Source organism: Coregonus clupeaformis, chromosome 34, assembly GCF_020615455.1.
Source record: "Coregonus clupeaformis isolate EN_2021a chromosome 34, ASM2061545v1, whole genome shotgun sequence".
NCBI lineage: Eukaryota > Metazoa > Chordata > Actinopteri > Salmoniformes > Salmonidae > Coregonus > Coregonus clupeaformis.
Window position 1 is genome coordinate 6560990 of NC_059225.1, and position 26202 is coordinate 6587191.

Here is a 26202-nt window from a genome sequence, read left to right on the forward strand (position 1 = left end):
CCCCCTTTATTTTATTTATTTTTTCCTGTGAAGCACATTGCGTTGCATTCCATGTCTGAAATGTGCTGTATAAATAAAGCTTGATTTGATTATAGACTAAACCAACCAATCAATGCTGCACCTACAGCGAACCAGAGAGAAAACAGTCCTACTCCTTGTTTTGGAGACGGGGTCAGACGAGGAAGCAGACACGAGAGGAAACAGACACAGATACCACAGGCATTTTAAATCCAATGGGGGGGCACAACTAGTACTGATTCAGAGCCCTACTAACAGGGCCACTGTATTGCCAGGTCTAAATGAGGAAATTGATTATTCTTCCTTCCTGTAAGAGATATATCTTTTTTTTTGTTCTCCATTTTTTGTTCTCCATTTTATGTTCTCAATTTTTTGTTCTCCATTCTTAAGTTTGGTAACATGAGTTCATGTGTACACAGTTTGTATTTTCCTTTTATGACATTGCATTTCTTTTGTGGTGTTGCATTCTCTGTGAAGTGTGCAACGACTCAATTTGCCCTTTGCACTCCTTCGAAACAACAAAATAAATTCCAACTTCGGCAAAGGGTCGAATCTACAAAACGTATCCACTCTGTTCGTTAACAGATTCTAGTTTTGGGAACAGAAAACTGTATTGAGGGGCTCCTGAGTGGCGCAGAGGTCAAAGGCACTGCATTGCAGTGCTAGAGGCGTCACTACAGACCCGGGTTCAATCCCAGGCTGTGTCGCAGCCGGCCGCGACCGGGAGACCCATGAGGTGGCACACAAATGGCGAGCCGGGCACATGCGCGCTGACACGTTCACCAGTTGTACAGTGTTTCCTCCGACACATTGGTGCGGCCGGCTTCCAGGTTAAGCAAGCAGTGCGGCTTGGCAGGGTCGTGTTTCGGAGGACGCATTGGCTCTCGACCTTTGTACGGGAGTTGCAGCGATGGGACAAGACTGTAACTACCAATTGGGGAGAAAAAGGGGTAAAAAAGTATCAAAAAAAAAAAACGGTATTGAGATCAAATGTTTAATCAAATGAGGAAAATCAGCATAAAGTCGGCCAAAATCCATCTCCGGCCACTGGGCTTCTTCTCATCACCATATTTGGTAGTGAGTGGAAAAGCCAACCGGACGCTTCACACTTATACATCTGGTGAAATACCTGGCTCATTGTTCCATCTGTGACTGTAGTGTATTCCCACTGCTAGGTAAGGACAGTGATAGCAAGCTACTAAATCCACAACTACATAATATTTTTCACACTTTGACTAGAAATAAAAGTTACTGCAGATCCTTCATTATTTGTAAACAAGGACATTTTTTGAAAAGTGAAAAGGAGGTGTCATCTTCCCAACCAATCAGTAACCAGTACAGGACACCAACTTCCACCCCGGTCAAGGGGAGTGGAGTTCATAGGAATTAGAATACTAGAATGGTCAACCATGGTTTGACAATGCTGCGATAAGATATAGGAGTACCACAGTATGAGTCATAATACCCATAAAACCTAGCGGTCAAACAGGAAAATGGTTCCAATCGTTTCTCCACCATTCATTTTTCCCCATAGAGGATTTTAGAAACACTTAAAATAAGGGCTGTGTTTCGTGTAGGCTTACCCTGGCGTGGCGTTTTGATAACTGTGTAAATTTTATCAATATATTTGTCTGTATTTACCCCCAAAAAATGAATGGAAGAATATCTGGATGAACTATCGAATGTTAGCTAAATGTAGAAATGAATAAATTGGCAACATTTATTTTTATATGTAAGTGTTTCTAAAATTGAGGTAATGGGAAAGATGAATGGTGGAAAAATGAACGGTGATTATGAGACCTCCACTGTGGGTCTCTAGTGTAAAACAATGAATGGGAAGAATGTATCTGCACTGTATGTGTATTAGCTAACTAGCCAGACACTTTTAGAGGCATGATTCCATACATTTTTCTAATTAACTGCCACTATGCAGTCAATCCACAGCCATACACTGGCACAAAACAGTTGATGATAGTACTGATATTGTATCATATAATAAAATAGCACTCAGAGCTTTTCAAGAACACAAAATCGGATACATTTATGGTCTGTTTAGATATATTTTAGAGGCTATTTACACAGAAAATGTGTATAAAACCTATATAAACTGTATTTATAATTCCATTACACAATTGCTGATAAATCACGCCATATTTGTATTGTCATGCATCAGTAAAAGCAGGAAATGCATCACCTCTGCCTCTACTGCCATTCATTCCAATTAGACTGGTTTCGGATTTCTCTCTGATCAAGATGGCTGCCATTTCCACCCCATTAGTATTTAACTTTGAGGGTTTGACATAGTAATTTAATAAGGATCTCTATGGTGAAGTTTCACTTTAATACGCTGGATTGCAGCGTTCAGCAAAATACACAGACCAAAGATTCTTACAATTTGTGCATGGTCAGTGCTATCCGGGGTCCTTGGGACATCCCTAACCCATTGAAGTTGAAATTCTAAATGGTTGGTAAGGGTTTCGGTAATGGTAAGGGTAGTGGTTAGGGTAGGGACGTCCCAAGGATCCCAGATAGCACTGACCATCTGTGCATACACAGCACAGTAAATTAGATTTTGAAGTGTAGCTTTAACAATGACACACTTTAGTTGATATATATTATTCACTATTCCTGTAGACATATAGTTGCATAATTGAGAGAGAAAAAAACAGCAGTATTAAATCAGAAGACTAGGAGAGGGTTCGTATTCAGCACAAAAGGTTCAAATATGTTTGAGGATAATTGCACTTCAGTGTGTTGAATTAGGTGGTCAGAGAAGAGAAACATTGATCATGATAAGGCAAAATGTACTAGATACTTCATACCATCAGATCAGTAAGAAAATTCCTCAAACATAATTTTGAATGCACCAATTTGTAAGTCGCTCTGTATAAGAGCGTCTGCTAAATGACGTAAATGTAAAATAATTTCACCACAAATATACTCAACTCATCAATTCTTTGGTAAGGCATTGACATCAAAGCATATCATCACCAAGCACACAGATGGGATATTGATGTATCTGCTTCATTGTATTTCTTTAATACCCCCCCCTCCTCCTCCTCCTCCTCCTCCTCCCTCCAAGTGGAATGCCCCATTTCCTATATAGCTCCTAAGGGGAGCAGTAGCGACCGTAGAACAGAATGCTCTGGGTGGGGTTATGGCGGATGAAGAAGAGGAAGGGGTGGTCGGCGACGAATACGGGCATCCTCAAAGCACAGCGATTCACCATGATGGCGGCTGTGGCTCCCGCCGCCTCTGTGCCCTCCTCGTTGACCTCCACGAAGGCCTTGTGCACCACCTTGGACAGCACCAGGTCGTCGCTGGGCGACATGCCCGAGAAGTCGCCCTTGGAGTGGTCGAAGGCGTCCGTCATGCCCATGCTGACCAGCAAGCCCTTCAGGTCCAGGCTCTCCTCCAGCTTGAACTTGGGCAGGCCCACCTGAACCTCCACCGTGTCCATCATGTCGGGCCTGGTCCACTCCACAAAGTTCTCGTAGGTCAGCAGCTTCTCCAGCTGTGTTGGGGGGCAGGAGACTAAGTCATGACTTTGACACCTCTAAAGTATGAAAATGACAGACTGATTTGGCTGTGAGCTAACCCTCTGAGAACCTCTGTGATGACCACAATGCTGTTATGCAGATGCAAATGCAGGTATTTGACGTGCAGTTAACGGTTTATTGTGTAGGCCACAAACCCATGTTGCTGACAACTGTGAGTGCAAACGAGTCCTACCTTCTCCAGCCCAGTGGTGTTGTCCTCCATGTCGTTGGGTAGCATGATGAGCATGCTCAGTTCCTTCCCTACATAGGGCAGCTCCAGGATCTGGCAGCTGGCCTCAGGGATGAAGGTCAGGGGGAACTTGGACTTCTGGTGCATCATTTTCACTGGCTTACTCTCATTCTGGATCCAATGAAAGGAAAGGTGGGGGGGTGGGGGGTCACACTTTTTTCAAAACAGTTGCCTTCTCTTGAGTTACTTTTGTGACAACACAATCATTTCACCATGGTGGCAAAAGTTACTCATCGATTGTCATGAAAGTGAAGCAAGCTACAAATGTTCCTGACACATTGTTATTGGACTGAGAGTTTCATCAGGGGAGGGACGACCAACAGACTACAGTAACAGTTGCATAAGAAAGGTCCAGGCCTCCCGGGTGGCGCAGCAGTCTAAGGCACTGCATCGCAGTGCTTGACGCGTCACTACAGCCCCGGGTTCGATACCAGGCTGTGTCACAGCCGGCCGTGACCGGGAGACCCATGAGGCGACGCACAATTGGCCCAGCGTCGTCCCGGTTAGGGGAGGGTTTGGCCGGACAGGATGTCCTTCTCCCATCGCGCTCTAGCGACCCCTGGTGGCGGGCCGAGCACCAGCAAGCTGACTTCGGTCGCCAGTTGGACGGTGTTTCCTCTGACACATTGGTGCGGCTGGCTTCCGGGTTAAGCGAGCACTGTGTCAAGAAGCAGTGCGGCTTGGCAGTGTCATGTTCCGTTGGACGCATGGCTCTCGAACTTCGCCTCTCCCGAGTCCGTAGGGGAGTTGCAGCAATGGGACATGACTGTAAATACCAATTTGATACCAAGTAATAATTGAACAGAAAGGTTATGCAGTTCGGTGAAAGTCAGCTCTTCTGCTTTAGAAGCGCTGCTCTAAAGACTCATGATGAGTGATCACCAGTGGTGTAACTACATGTTCACTGCGCAGACATTAGAACAATCGGTTCCGTTTGCCAAGCTGGTTGGTACCTTGTTCAGTTTGAACTGGGCATCGCTGGTGCTGGTCTCCTTGAACTTCTTCTCCCAGTTGCCTTTGAAGTAGATGGCGTTCACCAACACCAGTCTGGTCAGGTGGTCGACAACCCCCTCCGCCAACAGGTCCTTGATTTTCTCTACAAAATACAGAGATAATTAGTTAAGGTGATAGTTACTTTCTTACTACGCCTTGTTACAATGTAACAAAACACAGCAGATACATAATGGACACCTAATGGATGAAATCAATTCATTCTCAATCTAGTGGTCCCTTAGATTTTAACACCGAATTTGAGAATATTTAGCATTAAACATTTCAGTGAATAATATCATGAATACATAGGCTGTTGATAAACAGAGTTAATGCTATTGTGCACATGGAGACAACGTTCGGCCTCTATTCACCAGCGGTCTGCTTCTCCACCCAGGCGTTGATGTTCTTTCTGGTAGTCTCCGCATTGGACTTGAAGTCCACAGACTCCAGCTCAGCATTGTAGTGTTTCTTGGTGTCGCCGAGGAAAGTCTGTCACATTTACCAGAGACACATCGATTAAGACAGTCAACATCCTAGCTTTATCAACCCCTTAGTACCTAAAATAAGAGTCTAGTCTACAACAGACAGTAGACGGTTTGTACAGTTATAATCATAGAATGTATAGAACATACTGGAAAATGCTAGTGTGGTGTATCTTTTTGCTGACAACTTGTCAGCATTAGGCCATTTTCCAATGAAATGCATAATGACCTTTCACCTCCTAATACACTGAGTCATTGGGGTCAATTCAGATTGAGCAAAAATATCCAATTTGAGACAAACACTTACTCCACCCACTGTACATTGTGGACGTTACCTCAACAAACTGGTAAGACTGCTCTCCGTACAGGCGATTGGCCAGGCTCAGTGCGTACGGGGCTCCCTCCTTGTTCAGTTCACTCATGAGTTTGCTGAAGCCGACATGGACGTCATCCGTAGCTTTGTGGAGGTGCAGGGACTGCAGACAGGAATAGAAAAATACATCATGTGACATTGTGGTAGCATCTTCCTATGACATCATCAATTTCTGTCGTTTTGACATTTTGGGGGGGTTGGACAAGCCCAGATTACGTTCATGTTGCTTTCAAACTGATAAGAAATTATTGGTTTGTAACCAGACTTTCCTGTTTCCGTTTTTTTGTTATTTTTATATAAAACTGTTTATCAAGGGTTATGAAAAAATATAAATAACGACACGTTGAAACAGAGAAGAAGAAGAGAGAAGAAGAAACCTGATAGAAGAGAAAATAGGTACTACTACTACTACTGCTTCTGCTTCTGCTACTAGTAGTACTACTGCTAGTACTGCTACTACTACTGCTTCTGCTACTAGTAGTACTACCACTAGTACTTATACATTTACATTTTTACATTTTAGTCATTTAGCAGACGCTCTCATCCAGAGCGATTTACAGGAGCAATTAGGATTAAGTGCCTTGCTCAAGGGCACCGACAGATTTTTTCACCTAGTCGGCTCGGGGATTAGAACCAGCGACCTTTCGGTTACTGGCACTACGCTCTTAACCACTAAGCTACCTTATTGTATAGGCTATACTATAGGATGATTTATGTATGGGGCTAATATCCCTTATACACACAAATAAACCACATAGAAGAAAGAAAACACCAACCCATGTGACTCATGAATACAACCCTGGTGGGAACAAGGTACTACTGTTGTTCCCACCAGGGGTGTATTCATGAGTCACACACCGTAGCAAAACGTTTGGTCTGTTGCAATGGAAACCGTTTACTCCAAACGGAAAACGCTTTACAAAGTAAACAAGTTTCTATTGGGGCAAATTCAGGTAGGTAGGTCCCTCCCAGTTTCAGAAAGTTTCGCAACAGTCCAAACATTTTACTACAATCTGCGACTAATGAATACACCCCAGTTGACTACCTCACCAACAGCCCAACGGTATCAGGCAGCAAACACCCTTTGACCCCCCCTAGGTTACTCATTCCTTACTATATACAGGTATTAGCACCTTCATCAGAACCAGCGGAAGCTGGGGCTTTGTACTTGCTGGAGTAGTCCTGGGTTAATGTGTCAGAATGCTTCCCGTCCGGAACAGTTTCTGCATATATTAAAATGATAACATCTTGTTCGTTTTGGTCTTTGGTAAGGTTTTTTTTCGGCTGTTCATGCACACAAAATGTTTTCTTGAGGCAAGCCGAAGTTTGGTAGTCGAAGTTTGGCCCCTTCGTCGGTGATTGGTCAACAGTAGGGATTCTTCAATGAAGTGTTTGTTGCCATTCAACGAGAGAAGACTCGTTTTCATGCAGGTTCTCATTTGAGAAAGCGTATACAAGCTACTAGAGCTGGGAATTACCAGGGACCTCACCATACCGTATTATCACCATACTGAGGGACCTCACCATACCATATTATCACCATACTGAGGGACCTCACCATACCATATTATCACCATACTGAGGGACCTCACCATACCATATTATCACCACACTGAGGGACCTCACCATACCATATTATCACCATACTGGGGGACCTCACCATACCATATTATCACCATACTGAGGGACCTCACCATACCATATTATCACCATACTGGGGGACCTCACCATACCATATTATCACCATACTGAGGGACCTCACCATACCATCACCACACTGAGGGACCTCACCATACCATACCATCACCATACTGAGGGACCTCACCATACCATATTATCACCATACTGAGGGACCTCACCATACCATATTATCACCATACTGGGGGACCTCACCATACCATATTATCACCATACTGAGGGACCTCACCATACCATCACCACACTGAGGGACCTCACCATACCATATTATCACCATACTGAGGGACCTCACCATATTATCACCATACTGAGGGACCTCACCATACCATATTATCACCATACTGAGGGACCTCACCATACCATATTATCACCATACTGAGGGACCTCACCATACCATACTATCACCATACTGAGGGACCTCACCATACCATATTATCACCATACTGAGGGACCTCCCACCATATTATCACCATACTGAGGGACCTCAACCATATTATCACCATACTGAGGGACCTCACCATACCATACTATCACCATACTGAGGGACCTCACCATACCATATTATCACCATACTGAGGGACCTCACCATACCATACTATCACCATACTGAGGGACCTCACCATACCATATTATCACCATACTGAGGGACCTCACCATACCATACTATCACCATACTGAGGGACCTCACCATGGCCACCATATTATCACCATACTGGGGGACCTCACCATACCATATTATCACCATACTGAGGGACCTCACCATACCATCACCACACTGAGGGACCTCACCATATTATCACCATACTGAGGGACCTCACACCATATTATCACCATACTGAGGGACCTCACCATACCATATTATCACCATACTGAGGGACCTCACCATACCATCACCACACTGAGGGACCTCACCATACGAAATTACCACCATACTTAGGTGCCGATACAATATCTATTGTGATTCTCATGATTCTATATGTATTGCGATTCGATACTGTAATTTTATTGCGAGTCGATGTTCCAAACATATTGCTCAACATACTGTATGTCTGCAACAGAGGGACTAGAGAAAACAAGTTTTGATCAGTCATGGAAATAAAAGTGCTGAAAACAAAATTAGCTCCCCATTTAAAAAGACAGAGAAACATTTACATCATTTGGCAGACACTCTTATCCAGAGCGACTTACAAATTGGTGCTTTGAACTTATGATAGCCAGTGGGACAACCACTTTTTTTTTTTTTATGGGGGGGGGGGGGAGGGAGGGGTAGAAGGATTACTTTTATACTATCCCAGGTATTCCTTAAAGAGGTGGGGTTTCAAGTGTCTCCGGAAGGTGGTCAGTGACTCCGCTGTCCTGGCGTCGTGGGGGAGCTTGTTCCACCATTGGGGTGCCAGAGCAGCGAATAGCTTTGACTGGGCTGAGCGGGAACTGTGCTTCCGTAGAGGTAGGGGGGCTAGCAGGCCAGAGGTGGATGAACGTAGTGCCCTCGTTTGGGTGTAGGGACTGATCAGAGCCTGAAGGGTAAGGAGGTGCCGTTCCCCTCACAGCTCCGTAGGCAAGCACCATGGTTTTGTAGTAGATGCGAGCCTCAACTGGAAGCCAGTGGAGTGTGCGGAGGAGCGGGGTGACATGAGAGAACTTGGGAAGGTTGAACAAGCTATGAAGGAAAAACACTGGAGTTTTGTTGCAGGCATAGCCAACTAGCGCTAAAATAATATTGCGATATTGTTGATACGATACATCGTCAAAAATAATATCCCGAAATGTAACTGTATATATTTTTTGCCCATCAATACGGCATCTCAAGATGGACAAGCTTTTTTTCTAGTTTTTCAAGCAAAGGTCTTTTAAAAAAGGGAGTGTGCGAGCACACTCGTTCGGTTGGCTTTAGCCGAGGTCAGCTAGGCGCCAGCCGAACCGAAGCATGCGGAAGCCTTTAGCCTCTTTAGGTTTGTCTGCTTGGGCAAAGCAGAGACCTAGTGGTAGTCAGTGAGACAATAATTTATGAACGGCATAGAAGTGCGAAGTGGGTGGAATATGACACTGTGTGTGTGTGTGTGTGTGTGTGTGTGTGTGTGTCTGGAGAGCTGAGTAGGCTACAGAAATAATCATTTTTTTAAATGTAGTGCGTTACACCATGAGCGTTGAGTCCTTGACAGGAAATTGAGACCACCCCTGCCATATTTGTTCTGTGAACATTACTCAAAAAGGAAGGCATCCCCATTAGTGTCCCACCCTCATTTACTCGAGACTCTCCCATTTTATGACCTCAACTTTACCCTACTGGTCTTGCTTGCTTCACTACAGGTAGTGATTGCCTATATGTTCAGTCCATGCAAAGAAGCTTTTGTTCCGTTTGTTCCTGTCAGGGCCTCGCCCCCTGATAACGCAACCGTTTTTCTGTCATAACTACTAGCTATAGCCTAAAACAAATAGGTGGAGCGGAGAGCCTGATAAGAGATATTACTTTACAATATAGACACCTTTTTTTATACCACTCCATGTTGCCACAGTAAAAGGCTGTCCTCAAATAAAAAACCTCAGTTGAGCCAGAACATATCTGATGACTACAAGGACATCTTCTGTGAGTCACCGTGGATAGGTTACCCATGTCAGCCACACCCATTCCTATTCATCACAGAACACCCCCTGTGAAAAACCTTTCCAGTGAAAGAACCCATTTAGAGCCTTTTTAAATTGACGAAAGTTGAGACAACATAGGGTGAGTGGAACTGTTAATTAAATGAACCTTAGTTAACATTACAGAGGATGATATGACAAAAACTAAAAGGCTAGCCTCCATTATCCAATCTGTCGCTAGTGAACAGTCCATCAAACTATTTGATCAAAAACACTGAACAAAAATATAAAACGCATCATGTAAAAAATCCCAGACATTTTCCATATGGACAAAATATTATTTATTTAAAAATGTTGTGCACAAATTTATTTTTATCCCTGCATTTCTCCTTTGCCACCTGACAGGTGTGGCATATCAAGAAGCTGATTAAACAGCATGATCATTACACAGGTGCACCTTGTGCTGGGGACAATAAAAAGGCCACTAAAATGTGCAGTTTTGTCACAACACAATGTCACAGATGTCTCAAATTGATGGAATTAGTATGCCGACTGTTGCCAGATAATTGAATGCCAACTGGCCTCACAACCACAGAACACGTGTAACCACGCCAGCCCAGGACCTCCACATCCAGCTTCTTCACCTGCGGGATCGTCTGAGACCAGCCACCCGGACAGCTGACGAAACTGTGGGTTTGCACAAGCCACCCGGACATTACATTACATTACATTTTAGTCATTTAGCAGACGCTCTTATCCAGAGCGACTTACAGGAGCAATTAGGGTTAAGTGCCTTGCTCAAGGGCACATTTACGTCATTTAGCAGACGCTCTTATCCAGAGCGACTCACAAATTGGTGCATTCACCCTATAGCCAGTGGGATAACCACTTTACAATTTTTTTGGGGGGGGTAGAAGGATTACTTTATCCTATCCCAGGTATTCCTTAAAGAGGTGGGGTTTCAAATGTCTCCGGAAGGTGGTGAGTGACTCCGCTGTCCTGGCGTCGTGAGGGAGCTTGTTCCACCATTGGGGTGCCAGAGCAGCGAACAGTTTTGACTGGGCTGAGCGGGAACTATGCTTCCGCAGAGGAAGGGAGCCAGCAGGCCAGAGGTGGATGAACGCAATGCCCTCGTTTGGGTGTAGGGACTGATCAGAGCCCGAAGGTACAGAGGTGCCGTTCCCCTCACTGCTCCATAGGCAAGCACCATGGTCTTGTAACGGATGCGAGCTTCAACTGGAAGCCAGTGGAGTGTGCGGAAGAGGGGGGTGACGTGAGAGAACTTGGGAAGGTTGAACACCAGACGGGCTGCGGCGTTCTTGATGAGTTGTAGGGGTTTAATGGCACAGGCAGGGAGGCCAGCCAACAGCGAGTTGCAGTAATCCAGACGGGAGATGACAAGTGCCTGGATTAGGACCTGTGCCGCTTCCTGTGTAAGGCAGGGTCGTACTCTCCGAATGTTGTAGAGCATGAACCTGCAGGAGCGGGTCACCGCCTTGATGTTAGCGGAGAACGACAGGGTGTTGTCCAGGGTCACGCCAAGGCTCTTCGCACTCTGGGAGGAGGACACAACGGAGTTGTCAACCGTGATGGCGAGATCATGGAACGGGCAGTCCTTCCCCGGGAGGAAGAGCAGCTCCGTCTTGCCAGGGTTCAGCTTGAGGTGGTGATCCGTCATCCATACTGATATGTCTGCCAGACATGCAGAGATGCGATTCGCCACCTGGTTATCAGAAGGGGGACAGCTGATGAAACTGTGGGTTTGCACAACCAAAGCATTTCTGCACAAACTGTCAGAAACCGTCTCAAGGAAGCTCATCTGCGTGCTTGTCGTCCTCACCAGGGTCTTGACCTGACTGCAGTTCGGCATTGTAACCAACTTCAGTGTGCAAATGCTCACCTGCGATGGCAACTGGCAAACTGGAAAAAGTGTGCTCTTCACGAATGAATCCCGGTTTCAACTGTACCGGGCAGATGGCGTCGTGTGGGCGAGCGGTTTGCTGATGTCAACGTTGTGAACAGAGTGCCCCATAGTGGCGGTGGGGTTATGGTATGGCAGGCATAAGCTACGGACAACGAACACAATTGCATTTCATTGATGGCAATTTGAATGCACAGGGATACTGTGACGAGATCCTGAGGCCCATTGTCGTGCCATTCATCCTCCGCAGGCATAAACTACGGACAACAAACACTATCTGTGACCAACAGATGCATATCTGTATTCCCAGATGCGAAATCCATAGATTAGGGCCTAATGAATGTATTTCAATTGACTGAATTCTTTATATGAACTGTAACTCAGTAAAATATTTGTTATTGTTGCATTTATATTTTGGTTCAGTGATTATCAGTAGAGATATATATATATATATACACACATACATACATATACATATACAGTGAGGGAAAAAAGTATTTGATCCCCTGCTGATTTTGTACGTTTGCCCACTGACAAAGAAATGATCAGTCTATCATTTTAATGGTAGGTTTATTTGAACAGTGAGAGACAGAATAACAACCAAACAATCCAGAAAAACGCATGTCAGAAATGTTATAAATTGATTTGCATTTTAATGAGGGAAATAAGTATTTCACCCCCTCTCAATCAGAAAGATGTCTGGCTCCCAGGTGTCTTTTATACAGGTAATGAGCTGAGATTAGGAGCACACTCTTAAAGGAAGTGCTCCTAATCTCAGTTTGTTACCTGTATAAAAGACACCTGTCCACAGAAGCAATCAATCAATCAGATTCCAAACTCTCCACCATGTCCAAGACCAAAGATCTTTCCAAGGATGTCAGGGACAAGATTGTAGACCTACACAAGGCTGGAATGGGCTACAAGACCATCGCCAAGCAGTTTGGTGAGAAGGTGACAACAGTTGGTGCGATTGTTCGCAAATGAAAGAAACACAAAAGAACTGTCAATCTCCCTCGGCCTGGGGCTCCATGCAAGATCTCACCTCGTGGAGTTGCAATGATCATGAGAACGGTGAGGAATCAACCCAGAACTACACGGGAGGATCTTGTCAATGATCTCAAGGCAGCTGGGACCATAGTCACCAAAAAACAATTGGTAACACACTACGCCGTGAAGGACTGAAATCCTGCAGCACCCGCAAGGTCCCCCCCTGCTCAAGAAAGCACATATACAGGCCCGTCTGAAGTTTGCCAATGAACATCTGAATGATTCAGAGGAGAACTGGGTGAAAGTGTTGTGGTCAGATGAGACCAAAATCGAGCTCTTTGGCATCAACTCAACTCGCCGTATTTGGAGGAGGAGGAATGCTGCCTATGACCCCAAGAACACCATCCCCACCATCAAACATGGAGGTGGAAACATTATGCTTTGGGGGTGTTTTTCTGCTAAGGGGACAGGACAAATTCACCACATCAAAGGGACGATGGACGGGGCCATGTACCGTCAAATCTTGGGTGAGAACCTCCTTCCCTCAGCCAGGGCATTGCAAATGGGTCGTGGATGGGTATTCCAGCATGACAATGACCCAAAACACACGGCCAAGGCAACAAAGGAGTGGCTCAAGAAGAAGCACATTAAGGTCCTGGAGTGGCCTAGCCAGTCTCCAGACCTTAATCCCATAGAAAATCTGTGGAGGGAGCTGAAGGTTCGAGTTGCCAAACGTCAGCCTCGAAACTTTAATGACTTGGAGAAGATCTGTGGGACAAAATCCCTCCTGAGATGTGTGCAAACCTGGTGGCCAACTACAAGAAACGTCCAACCTCTGTGATTGCCAACAAGGGTTTTGCCACCAAGTACAGGGGTCAAATACTTATTTCCCTCATTAAAATGCAAATCAATTTATAACATTTTTGACATGCGTTTTTCTGGATTTTTTTGTTGTTATTCTGTCTCCCACGGTTCAAATAAACCTACCATTAAAATTATAGACTGATCATTTCTTTGTCAGTGGGCAAACGTACAAAATCAGCAGGGGATCAAACACTTTTTTCCCCTCACTGTATACATACATACATACATACATACATACATACACACACACACATATACATACATATACATACATATACACACACCCCCGTTCAAAAGTTTGGGGTCACTTAGAAATGTCCTTGTTTTCGAAAGAAAAGCAACAGTGTAGAGGCGACTCAGGGATGCTGTCCTTCTAAGGCAGAGTGTCTGTTCTTTTGCCCATCTTAATCTTTTATTTTTATTGGCCAGTCTGAGATATTTATTTTTCTTTGCAACTCTGCCTAGAAGGTGAGCATCCCGGAGTCGCCTCTTCACTGTTGACGTTGAGACTGGCGTTTTGCGGGAAAATATTTAATGAAGCTGCCAGTTGAGGATCTGTGAGGCGTCTGTTTCTCAAACTAGACACTCTAATGTATTTGTGCTCTTGCTCAGTTGTGCACCGGGGCCTCCCACTCCTCTTTCTATTCTGGTTAGAGCCAGTTTGCTCTGTTCTGTGAAGGGAGTAGTACACAGCATTGTACGAGATCTTCAGTTTCTTGGCAATTTCTCACATGGAATAGCCTTCATTTCTCAGAACAAGAATAGACTGACGAGTTTCAGAGAAAGTTATTTGTTTCTGGCCATTTTGATCCTGTAATCGAACCCACAATTGCTGATGCTCCAGATACTCAACTAGTCTCAAGAAGGCCAGTTTTATTGCTTCTTTAAATCAGCACAACAGTTTTTCAGCTGTGCTAACATAATTGCAAAAGGGTTTTCTAATGATCAATTAGCCTTTTAAAATGATAAACTTGGATTAGCAAACACAACATGCCATTGGAACACAGGACTGATGGTTGCTGATAATGGGCCTCTGTACGCCTATGTAGATATTCCATTAAAAATCAGCCGTTTCCAGCTACAATAGCCATTTACAACATTAACAATGTCTACACTGTATTTCTGATTAATTTGATGTTATTTTAATGGACAAAAAAAAAAAAAGGACATTTCTAAGTGACCCCAAACTTTTGAACGGATATATATGACTAAAAAGAGAATATGTTTTACAATTACAAATGGGAGATCTACAATAGATCTCACATTGTAACACATCTTCCCCTTTTAGTTATAGATAACATACTGTATCTGCAGCCGAATCATTCCTGTACCACGATGCTGGAAATGTGCTCAGTTGGTAGAGCATGGAGCTTGCAACGCCAGGGTTGTGGGTTCGTTTCCCACGGGGGACAAGTATGAAAATGTATGCACTCACTAACTGTAAGTTGCTCTGGATAAGAGCGTGTGCTAAATGACTAAAATGTAAATAGGACAACATAAGTATAGTTGGATGATATATATATAGATATATATATATATATATTATGCCATTTAGCAGAAGCTTTTATTCAAAGTTACTTACAGTCATGTGTGCATACATTTTATGTGTGGTTGGTCATGGTAACCGAACCCACAGTCCTGGCGTTACAAGCACCATGCTCTACCAACTGAGTCAATCAGGATGATTATGTTTTATTGTGTGTCGTTTCGATGGAATTCCTGAAAATGGGTCACCTCTGACATCTGAGTGGCAGTGTTGCCCCTGGCACCCAGGAACACCATGGCCAGGGCAGAGGAGATGCTGAGAGGGGAGTAGAAAACATTGCCCGTTTTGTTGGTCTCTGTGATCATCTTGAACAGTTCCAGAGAGAAGTTTGTATTGGCTACAGACACGGATGCCATTGTAACTGGTGGGAGAGGCAGGCAGGCAGGCAGGCAGGCAGAGCTTTGGAAGAAAAGTGAAGATGCTAGTATCAGTGGGTCTGCTAATTCATTGCAACAGAACAGTCAAACGAATGGGGATGCAATTATCCATCTACTGCGGATGCCAATGAACAGAGAATGCAGCTAGCTACATCTAAATGATCAATGTCGTGTCCTCTCTGATGTTACATTGATGGTAGTCTCGTGATTTTGGATATGATATTACGTCCAGGTTGCCAAGCAAACAACAATAGTTATTATGCAAAAGTCAATCGGCAAGTAATTCACCAATACATTTTTTTATTTTTTTATCGTAGCTAATCGTAACTTCACCTGAAAGTTGTTAGGATCAACAGCATAAAGCATTTAAAAATATGGTCAGTGCAGTCACCAGCTGATTGGGAAAATATTATATTGCAGCTACTCACCAAATAATGGTTCTTTGTAAATGTCAGGTAGTCCTTTTCCAGACAGGTGTCTTCAGTAGGTGGCTTTCTACAGACAAGTTTCAGTGAACTTTCTATGAAACGTTTTAAACTGCAGACACGCCCTGGGGCCTGTCAAAAGTGCTCTTCCGCATTATGGTCAGCTGACTACTACCGCAAGCCAACTGGATCAAACTAATGTACTATGAAGTAAAAACTACATCCAAGCAGCGTAGGGCCTAATCACACACATTTACAACAGAGTGAAATAAAATAGAATAATGTGTCCTTTTGTATTTATTGCTGTTAATTCCAGGAAAACATATCAACTATTTGCATAAAAACCCCAATTCGTTTTAGAAATATATTTGACCTTTCCAGTACAATAACATTTACATAAAGAATACAGTAAACATACACCTGAAGGTAACAGTGAGTGTACCCCCTATAGTACAGCCCTTTTAACCATAAAAGTTTAACAAGTACAACTGTCAGGTTCATACGTGGTCCTCTGTAGCTCAATTGGTAGAGCATGGCGCTTGTAACGCCAGGGTAGTGGGTTCGATCCCCGGGACCACCCATACGTAAAAATGTATGCACGCATGACTGTAAGTCGCTTTGGATAAAAGCGTCTGCTAAATGGCATATTATTATATGTACAATTGTCCTTCAAGCTCACACGGTTCTTCAGTCATCCATCCAATTCTGTAAAGTGGTCCCACATGTTTTCTTTCCCTGTGTTCATGACGTCCACACCGTGTTGAATCAAAATTCCAAGTTTGCCTCAATATTTTAAGTAAATGCAAGAAATATCTGCTTCCATCAAATCAAGCAGAAGAGATTTAGAGTACATTACCTGTTGGGGGACAAGCTTTTTAATCACGTTTGTGGAGGAAAACAGTACTAAGTGTGGCTATTAATGAAAATGGACTAAACTTCTCATATCAACAAACGACTGTGTAACATACCTGTAGCTCTTTTACAACACGTAGACCCCAAATCTTATACAGACATGAAAGAGCTCTAAATCATTGACAATTATCTCAAGTGATATGTCTGAGAAGGCAGGGATTGACATTAAAGTCTGATTGGGCAAGTCAAGAGTATTTTTTGGTTGCCCGAAGAATATGATCACTTGCCCGAAAATATAAATTAGCTGGTTACACGCAGAAGTGCCATATATTGCATGCCTTTCACCTACACATTATTTGTATATCAGTGAAAAAATTCTCAGAGCAGGTTAAAGTTTCCTGCCTGCCATAAATTGTCTGTCTTTCACTTAAACAATGAGGACAGAGAAAGATCAGTTTTAGTCCGCTGGAACTCTTTGCAGTTTGGTTATTTTCACTTTTTTTTGTCAATCCCTGGAAGGCTACCAATCCTGATACCCAAACAACTTCAGTCAGAAACCGCCATTAGTGTTCACACTATTCATTTTCATACTCCACATGAAAACACCAATTTGTAGTGTGTATGTGCATAATTTGAGTACATTTACCAATGTACAAACATATGCCATACAGTTAGATCTCACTGCTGCATTAAAGTTAGATCTGGGAATAAACGTATTGCGTCTCCGGGAAGGCTACACGACATCTGCCTTGGCCACCACAGTCCTGTAGAAATGGCTAAAGGAAATATAGTTATTTTCAGAGGAGAACAGTGTTAATCGATAGTATTATCCCTCCTAAATTCCACTGATGCTCCAAAAGGCGGCCAAATAGTGGCCCGACTCTGCAGGGCAGCACAACATTTCCAAGAGAATACTGGACGGAGGGACAGCAGTATAGTGTAGTCTGAGCTTAATTGTTGCAATAACATCTGGCTCTAGTTCTTTTAGGACTGTTTCAGTGCACTTGAGAAACTTCTGAATTCCTGGTAGCTATAGTGCATATTGTCAAAGAATCAAATTAAAATAAAAACCCAGCAGCATTTAACTTCGACATGACAGACATGATGATTAAGAATGTCTCGCAGTGCATTTCAAATTATATCAAGTGGCTAATGCTTTAAGAAAAATGTTTCGATACTGCCAGATTCCTTACATTAAAAAAACAAAAAAAATATGTGGTACATTCATAAACACTGCAGCAGAATATATTTAAAAAAAGAATCCCAGCTTTTCTTTAAGATGAACTTTCTTGTTTGTCGTCATCGTTTGTAGCTGTACAGTAGTTAAACAATAGAAATCCTTGTCATATAACAATGAGGAGGCATAAATATAGGAAAATCTTTAATCGAGATCACGCAGGATCCCCATGTATTCAGAGAACAAAATAATTTCCCCTAGAGACGTGGTGTCATATTCCCAAGCTCCCACACTCTAAGAGATGTGGTGTCATTTTCTATTTTTCTAATAATATAAATAATAAGTTAGTGAACATGAGCTGCTTGCTTTCTTGTGCCAGTTTTCAGTGCAAAATACCAAAAGCCACTTAGGGATCGGTGGTGGGGGGGGGGTCTCTATGGAAATGAGACAGCTTCGCTCTCAGCTGTGACGGGGACGTAGAAAACGTCTCCGGCACAAGTACTCAGGACCCTCCTCGCACACGCTCTTTAAAAAGGTCAAACCAAAAATGACAATGACTGAGAAACATTTGAGTGAAGCCCTCTTGAAACGGAGGGGAACAAGATGGTGGAACGAGAAGATGTGTTCAGTTGGCGTTGTCTAGTGCTTCGGAAGAGTGGGCGGCGGCGTACTTCAGCCAAAAGCCACCTGAAAAACAGAGAGGGGACAGCGTCAGTGGAACAAAGAATAAAATAAGAAATGGGAGGATTAAAATAACCTCAGAGTCCGCCAGCAAAAAGACAAGGATCCACTGAGACGGATTCCCAACATGCACCTCAGCGGTTGGGAATTAGTGTTTTTCATTTTTAACTATTCTGCTGTGTTTTGTCTTTGCTAAGAGAGAGTTTTGAGAGAAAAAACGTCCACAGATCTCCTGAGATGAGAGAGAGCCCTTAACAGCAGCTCCTGGCTGTAAATAAGTCCTGCCGATGGAGGTGGCCAATAGTCTGGTTTTGGGGGGTAGGGGGTGGGGGGTTGGGAAGGTTACTGCAAAGGTGTGCCTTCCCAAGCTTGGTCAAGGGTGCCCTCTGTGTGGGTGGGTGTAGGGTTCTAAAGCACTGGTATGTGAGAGAGAGTGAGAGCGGGCTGAGGGGGGGGGGGTTCAGTCCTGAAGGCTGACCACTACTTGGGGGGGGGTGGGGGTGCTGCAGCGGGGGGGCAGAGGGGTCCATCTGAAGAGGCCCCTGGCCGTGGCGTTATTACCTTGCTGTGTCGAATCAATGGAGGGCTGTTTGCAGTCCTGTGCGTAGTGCCCAGTGACCCCACAGTTGTAGCAGGAGACGCTGCCGTTCTTCTTGTTGACGCCAACGGCTCCCGCCCCGTGCACCATACCCACGCTGGAGGGGTACATGTGCGGGTAGAAGCGGTTGAAGGGCGACACCATCTGCTGGAGGCTGTAGCCTAGCTGGTTGCCCAGTACGTGGTCAGAGTGGGGGTGGGGGTGCAGCAGGGTCTGGCCAGCGTAGGGGGCCGGGGCGGGGGGAAAGAATGGCAGCTGGGCCCGGCCGTTGCTCTGTGGGGGTGGCTGGCTGAGGTAGTTGCTGGTGCACAGGGACGTAAGCTGGAAGATGGGCGGCACGCCAAACACCTGCCGTGGCGCCATCTGGTGGGGGAAGAAAAACGACGGAGCTGTATGGCAACCACCTCGGCAACCGCACGCCCCGCAGCACATGGCCTGTAGCTGGGGAGTCGTTTGTTGTTGTTGTTGTTGTTGTTGTTGTTGTTGTTGTTGCGCCTGTTGCTGGGCGATGGGGTTACTGGTGCAGCTGGTGCTGTTGATGTAGGAGGTGGAGTCGCTCTGGACTGTGCTGTAGGTGATGGCAGGGTTGGGCGCTGGGCCGGGGGTATGGGTGGGCACTGACGGGGGCACCACCGCCTGAACCTGACCAGCGGAAGGCCCTACCCCTGCCCCTAGCGTGGCCATGACGGAAGTGGGGATTGGGGCCATGGTGTACAGGGAGGGCAGGCCCGAGAAAAGAGCCATGTCTGGGTGCTTGGTGTGAGGGATGCTATGGTTCCCCAGGGGTACGGAGGGGGTTAGGGAGGCGGCAGGGTCTGGGTTGGGGTAGGCAGGCTGCAGGGGTGAGGCATAGGGCGGCCCGGGGGTGATGACACTGATAGCAGGAAGGGCGGTGACACCTCAGAGCTGGCAGTGGTCTGTGGAGGGGCCGTCTTGAAGTGCTGGACCAGGGGCTGCAGGGCAGGAAGGCCAGGGGAGTGTAAGCCCAGGGCTGGGGAGCCAAACCCTGGGAGTACCATGGGCACTGCAGCAGGGGTATCCCTCTTCTCTGGATCCCCTGGCACGGGAACTGGCAGGGGAGTGGGCTTGGGCTCTCGGCGGACCAGGGGCACCTGCATGATCAGCCCTCCGACCACCTTGTTGTCTACCAGGGCAGCTGCAACCTGAGGGGGGGGCAGGACTGGGAGAGGGGCATCGACATGTAGTGCCCCATTGGGCAGCATGTAGGGCAGGGGGTGCATGAAGTTGATGGGGGAACAGTCCAGGCTGGTCTCGGGGCAGGGGGGCTCCCCGACAGGCTTGGCAGAGACTAGGGCGTGGATGGTGGGCATGGCCCCACCTGCAACCTCCTGCCAGGGGAAGAAGGCGTCCGCTTGGCCCTGGCTACTGTCCGTATCTGGGTGAGAGTGAGAGCAAGAGAGAGAATGAGAGAGAGAGAGAGAGAGAGAGAAAAGTCTCAGTGATGTCCCAAAATTAAGAGAGAGCGAGAGAAAGAGAGAGAAAGAGAGAGACAGAGACAGAGAGACAGACAGACAGACAGACAGAGAGAGACAGAGACAGACAGACAGACAGAGAGAGAGAGAGAGAGAGAGAGAGAGAGAGAGAGAGAGAGAGACAGACAGAGAGAGACAGAGAGAGACAGAGAGAGACAGAGACAGAGAGAGAGAGAGAGAGAGAGAGAGAGAGAGAGAGGGAGAGAGAAGTCTCAGTGATGTTGTGCATGTCTCACCTTTGTCCGTCTCGTCCTCGCTGTCCAGGCTCTCTGGTTCGTGGTGCTGTGGGCTGGAGGCGGAGCTGTAGCTCTCAGACGAGGTTTCGCCGTATACCTCCTGACTGGAGCCTCCGTCTAGACGGCCGTCAGGACACACACAACCCCAACATTAATTAAATAATTAGATTTAGCTAAAATATTTTTAATATTTAATTTTTTTAATATGCCATTTAGCAGAAAAATATGATTGCAAAGCTTTGATTAACATCCAATAAAACCTCTGAAGGCATATGGGTGTGCTAAGGCATACAGATGTGGTCCTCTGTAGCTCAGCTGGTAGAGCACGGCGCTTGTAACGCCAAGGTAGTGGGTTCGATCCCCGGGACCACCCATACACAAAAATGTATGCACGCATGACTGTAAGTCGCTTTGGATAAAAGCGTCTGCTAAATGGCATATTATTATTATTATTATATTATAAGCGGATCAAAAGTTGACTGAAAAGCCATGCCTTATAAACTTGTACAACATTGCTCTCTGTTGGTTGAATGGAGTTACTACAAGATGTAAAGGCCTAAACTCACCAATGGCGAGCGTGCAAAGTGTGTATGATTTATTTTAGAATGCATTGATTTGAATGATAATTACCCAACCGAAGCCTCGCTCAATTTGAACGGGTCTCTATTTTAGCGCTTTATCGTTGGCGCTGTAGTCACACAAAATAATACAAATGCTGTTATTATTCACTTTTTTTTCATTTTAATTGAAAGAGGTAGCTAGGGGGCTGAGGCTTCAGAATACATGCCAAATTAGACCAATTCATCCACTTATGGAAACAACACTGGAGATATGGACTATCCTGCTAGCATACAGTCCCTGCTCTGCCTGTCCCGGCCTTTCCACCCGCCTCGATCTGCTTGCTCTGGTGAGTCTGTCGCTTAAGCCTTTCCTCCACACAACAAGCAGTTGCTCCACAGAGCTGATGGCGTTTCAGAGCTTTAGGATAGGAAGACTGCCAGGGCAAAAATCATCTCCATCGATACCAACCTTTCCCTGTGGACTGTCGCGCTCGCTGAGAAGCTGATGTCACCGCGCTCCCGTTCGCCAAGTACTTCCCCTTTTCTCTGAAGGAGGAAGCGACAAAAGGATACAGGATAAATGAGGAAGGAGAAGAGGAACTGAAGCCTGTTGCTCGACAGACTAGTTGGTAGTACAGGAGACTGGATGGCTAACGCTCAGTTGTTAGCACGCTAGCATAATGCCTGGTCCTCTCTGTCAGGCCCTGTGGTGGGAGGGATTGACGCTAACGCTCTTCTGATAGCACGCTATCTAGCATAATGCTAGGCCTTCTCTGACAGGCACCATTGTGCTGGTAGGGGTTTCCTGAACACAGTCGCACTGTTAGCTTCTTGTGTCTGGACGTTCCTCTCATACTCAATCTACAGCCAAAGACAACAAACAAATATGTCTACGAAGCAACACCTATCACAATGTAGAAACTGTACCGTCAGCTGGCTGTGCAGGGAAGTCTCTTCACTGTCAGTCAATGTGAGGACCCTTTTAGAAGGTGGGTGATAATGACTGTATTCACTGGGTTAGCGACTGACTGTCTTCTTGCCTCCTTCAAAAGCACTTTACTGGCTTTTCTCAGTAGACACTAGGATCAGGTCCCCCTGTCAATATGATATTATGCATTTGGTATCTAAAAGGCTAAACTGATCCTAACTCAGCACTCCTACTCTGAGACAACTGGTACATACGGCCCCCCTGATTCCCTGGTGGGTTGAACATTGATGTAGCCAGTGACTACCTGTCCCTGGTGGGTTGAACATTGATGTAGCCAGTGACTACCTGCCCCTGGTGGGTTGAACATTGATGTAGCCAGTGATTACCTGATTCCCTGGTGGGTTGAACATTGATGTAGCCAGTGATTACCTGATTCCCTGGTGGGTTGAACATTGATGTAGCCAGTGACTACCTGTCCCTGGTGGGTTGAACATTGATGTAGCCAGTGATTACCTGTCCGGTCCCTGTGGCTGCCTTTTGGTGGCAGGGTGGCTGCTCCTCCTGTCCTGATGCTGTGGACCAGATAGATTCTGTTAGGTACCAGGGAAAGCTCCTTCCTCCTAAACCACTGTGTGTGTATTTTGAGTTTATTAAAATTAACACTTGCAAATGGACTAAATCGATATCAGCTAACCATCTGAAGAACAAGGTCCGCTACATTGTAACGTGCAGACTTTTTGCTCTAACAAACCCGATTTGAGTGTATTAATAGAATGAGGTGTGTTTTAAAGTAGGGCTGGAGCAAAACCCTGAACATCCATTTGCTCTCCAGGAGGAGAGTACTCGACCATGTGTGCCTTTTAGAACATATGGCTCCATTATATGACTGAAATGAAATGTAAATTATACTATATGCCAGAGCAGGAATGCCATAGTAGTGCATCTGTTTTACCGTTTAGAAATGAAAGCACTTTATGTAGGTATCTAATCCCCCCATTTTGAAGGTGTCATAAGTATTTGGACAAATTCACTTAAAAGTGTATTAAATTTAGTCAAGTGTAGTACTTGGCCCCATATTCCTAATACGCAATGACTACATCAAGCTTGTGACTCTACAAACTTGATGGATGCATTTGCAGTTTGTTTTTGGTGGGGCCATTTTAAAAAGTCATAAAACAAAAACAACCAATCGAAATGCATGTTCATACACTGAACATGATACAAAACGATCTGAAAAACAAATGGTTTAATTGCTTGGCATTAACTGTAAATTCTTTGCATTTTGTGAGAATTGGGTTGCATCTGAAATGGTACCCTATTCCCTATACAGAGCCCCTCTATTACACCAGGAAATTGGGATGTAGCCTTGTTCTCTGTCCGTCTCACCTGCTCTGGGCCTGGCCCCCCAGAGGACTCCTGCTCTGGGCCCGGCCCCCCAGAGGACTCCTGCTCTGGGCCCGGCCCCCCAGAGGACTCCTGCTCTAGGCCCGGCCCCCCAGAGGACTCCTGGTCGGGTTGAAGGGTGCAGCGCTTCCTCCACCAGTTAGGCAGGCTGTTGTGCTTCGAGCTGTGTGCCCCCCTCCGAATGCTCTCCCCCTGGGAACTTTTGGCATCGGGAATGCTGGGGAAAAAAAGGGAGGGGAAATAAGAATAATTTTCAGGTCTTTCGTCAGAAACAAATCTATGGTGTAGATCTGATTCACTCCTAACCACATATCTAGGATCAGGCTACTCTATCCCCATTCCAAACCATAATCATCAGGTAGTCTCTGGACTAGTGGTTAGGAGCAACTTCTGCCTTCTAGGGTTGGGTCAATTCCTTTTAAAATCCAGTCAATTCAGGAAGTACAATGGAATTCCAATTCTAATTCACTTCAATGCTTTTCCATGAGGAACATTTGGAATTTAAATGTGATTTACTTTCTGAATTGTAATTAGACAACAGGGTGCCTACCTAAGGCTGGGGCTATTGCTGCCATGTTTCTTCCGGTGCCCCTGAAAGTACGGCTCCAAATCTGAAGGGTAGAGACATTTATTAATTCACCAATTCATAGTTGACAGGAAACCAATGCACTTTATTCAACATTTCAGTTTTCACATCAACACTCTTTCCATCCCTAGTGAGATCAGTGAGTAGCAACAGGCATTCCTCATTGAGAAACATTGTAATGCTTTATGACATAGCTAAGTTATTTTACTAATAGGACATTCATTGGTTTAGCTAAGCTTGCAGTGAAAGTGTATGCTGCACATCTGAATATCACAGTACTGTGCGCATACACACACGCACACGCACACACACACACACACACACACACACACACACACACACACACACACACACACACTACAATGTATGTTTTGTTGGTGTCTCCCAGTCAGAAGATCACAACTCACCACTGTGTTCTGGCCTGCCCTTGAGTTAAGAGATTAATTATGAAGGTTGCTGCTGTCCTCAAGGGCTTCATTCCAAACTCCCTCCCCCTCCCTCCCCCGTCCCTCCGTCCCTGCTGCCTAGTACATTAGTCCCATAAGATGACATTGTACTGTACTCTACCTACTGCTACCAGGTCCAAAGGCTGTTTTCTGGGAGACAGGGAGATATACCACAGCGCCACAGGGGCTAGCATTAGCATCCCTAGGCCTGTGATTAGTCTGCGAGCCCAGAGCAAGGACGACGGGCAAAATATAGCCTCAAAATGCAAGGGAGGGAAGAGAGAGAGAATCAGAGAGTCAGAGAGAGAATCAGAGAGTTAGAGAGAGAGAATCAGTCAGAGAGCGATAATCAGAGTCAGAGAGAGAATCAGAGTCAAGAGAGAATCAGAGAGTCAGAGAGGAAAGAGAGTCAGAGAGAGAATCAGAGAGAGAGAATCAGAGAGTCAGAGAGATAATCAGAGAGTCAGAGAGAAAGAGAGAATCAGAGAGTCAGAGAGAGAGAGAATCAGAGTCAGAGAGAGAGAATCAGAGAGTCAGAGAGAGAGAATCAGAGGGCGAGAGAGAGAATCAGAGAGAGAGAATCAGAGAGAGAGAGAGAGAGAATCAGAGAGAGAACCAGAGAGAGTGAGAATCAGAGAGAATCAGAGAGAGAGAGAGAATCAGAGAGAGAGAGAATCAGAGAGAGTGAGAATCAGAGAGAGAGAGAGAATCAGAGAGAGAATCAGAGAGAATCAGAGAGAGAAAGAATCAGAGAGAGAAAGAGAGAGAGAGACAGAAAGAGAGACGGAGCCAATCATATAACATATTATTTGAAATGTCTATATTCTTTAAAACTTTTGTGTAATGTTTACTGTTCATTTTTGATTGTTTATTTCCCTTTTGTTTGTCTATTTCACTTGATTTGGCAATGTAAAATATGTTTCCCATTCCAATAAAGCCCCTTAAATTGAAATTGAATTGAGAGAGAGACAGAGAGACACAGAGGGAGAGAGAGATACACAGAGGGAGGGAGAGAGAGAGACAGAAAGACAGAGACAGAGAGACACAAGAGAGACACAGCGAGACAGAAAGAGAGAGAGAGAGACAGAGAGAGAGACAGAAAGACAGAGAGAGAGACACAGAGAGACAGAGAGAGAGAGAGACAGAAAGACAGAGAGAGACAGAAAGACAGAGAGAGAGAGACAG

At 45.2% G+C, this 26202-nt stretch overlaps 2 protein-coding genes across 3 annotated transcripts in view; both read right to left on the reverse strand.

Moving 5' to 3' along the window:
- Window positions 1-2340: 2340 nt before the first annotated feature.
- LOC121549729 (leukocyte elastase inhibitor-like) lies at window positions 2341-16203 on the reverse strand. 2 transcript variants are annotated; one of them, XM_045210332.1, is made up of 7 exons: window positions 16060-16203; window positions 15443-15509; window positions 5618-5758; window positions 5172-5289; window positions 4761-4903; window positions 3751-3918; window positions 2341-3532 (listed from the first exon to the last, which is right to left on the reverse strand). In XM_045210332.1, exons 2-7 carry the CDS (start codon window positions 15488-15490, stop codon window positions 3128-3130), a joined length of 1023 nt encoding a protein of 340 aa, XP_045066267.1. In that variant the 5' UTR covers window positions 15491-15509; window positions 16060-16203; the 3' UTR covers window positions 2341-3127. The 2 variants fall into 2 exon arrangements, with proteins under 2 accessions (XP_045066267.1, XP_041717510.1); XM_041861576.2 differs by having other exon boundaries at window positions 15443-15653.
- A 2073-nt stretch (window positions 16204-18276) lies between these two features.
- LOC121549728 (zinc finger CCHC domain-containing protein 2) overlaps window positions 18277-26202 on the reverse strand; it is a 56848-nt gene continuing 48922 nt past the window's right edge. Inside the window, 8 exon segments of the mRNA XM_041861573.2 lie at window positions 18277-18772; window positions 19328-20164; window positions 20167-20760; window positions 21094-21210; window positions 22123-22199; window positions 23095-23153; window positions 23968-24202; window positions 24536-24596. Of these exon segments, the coding sequence (XP_041717507.2) occupies window positions 18711-18772; window positions 19328-20164; window positions 20167-20760; window positions 21094-21210; window positions 22123-22199; window positions 23095-23153; window positions 23968-24202; window positions 24536-24596 (2042 nt within the window). The 3' untranslated portion in view covers window positions 18277-18710.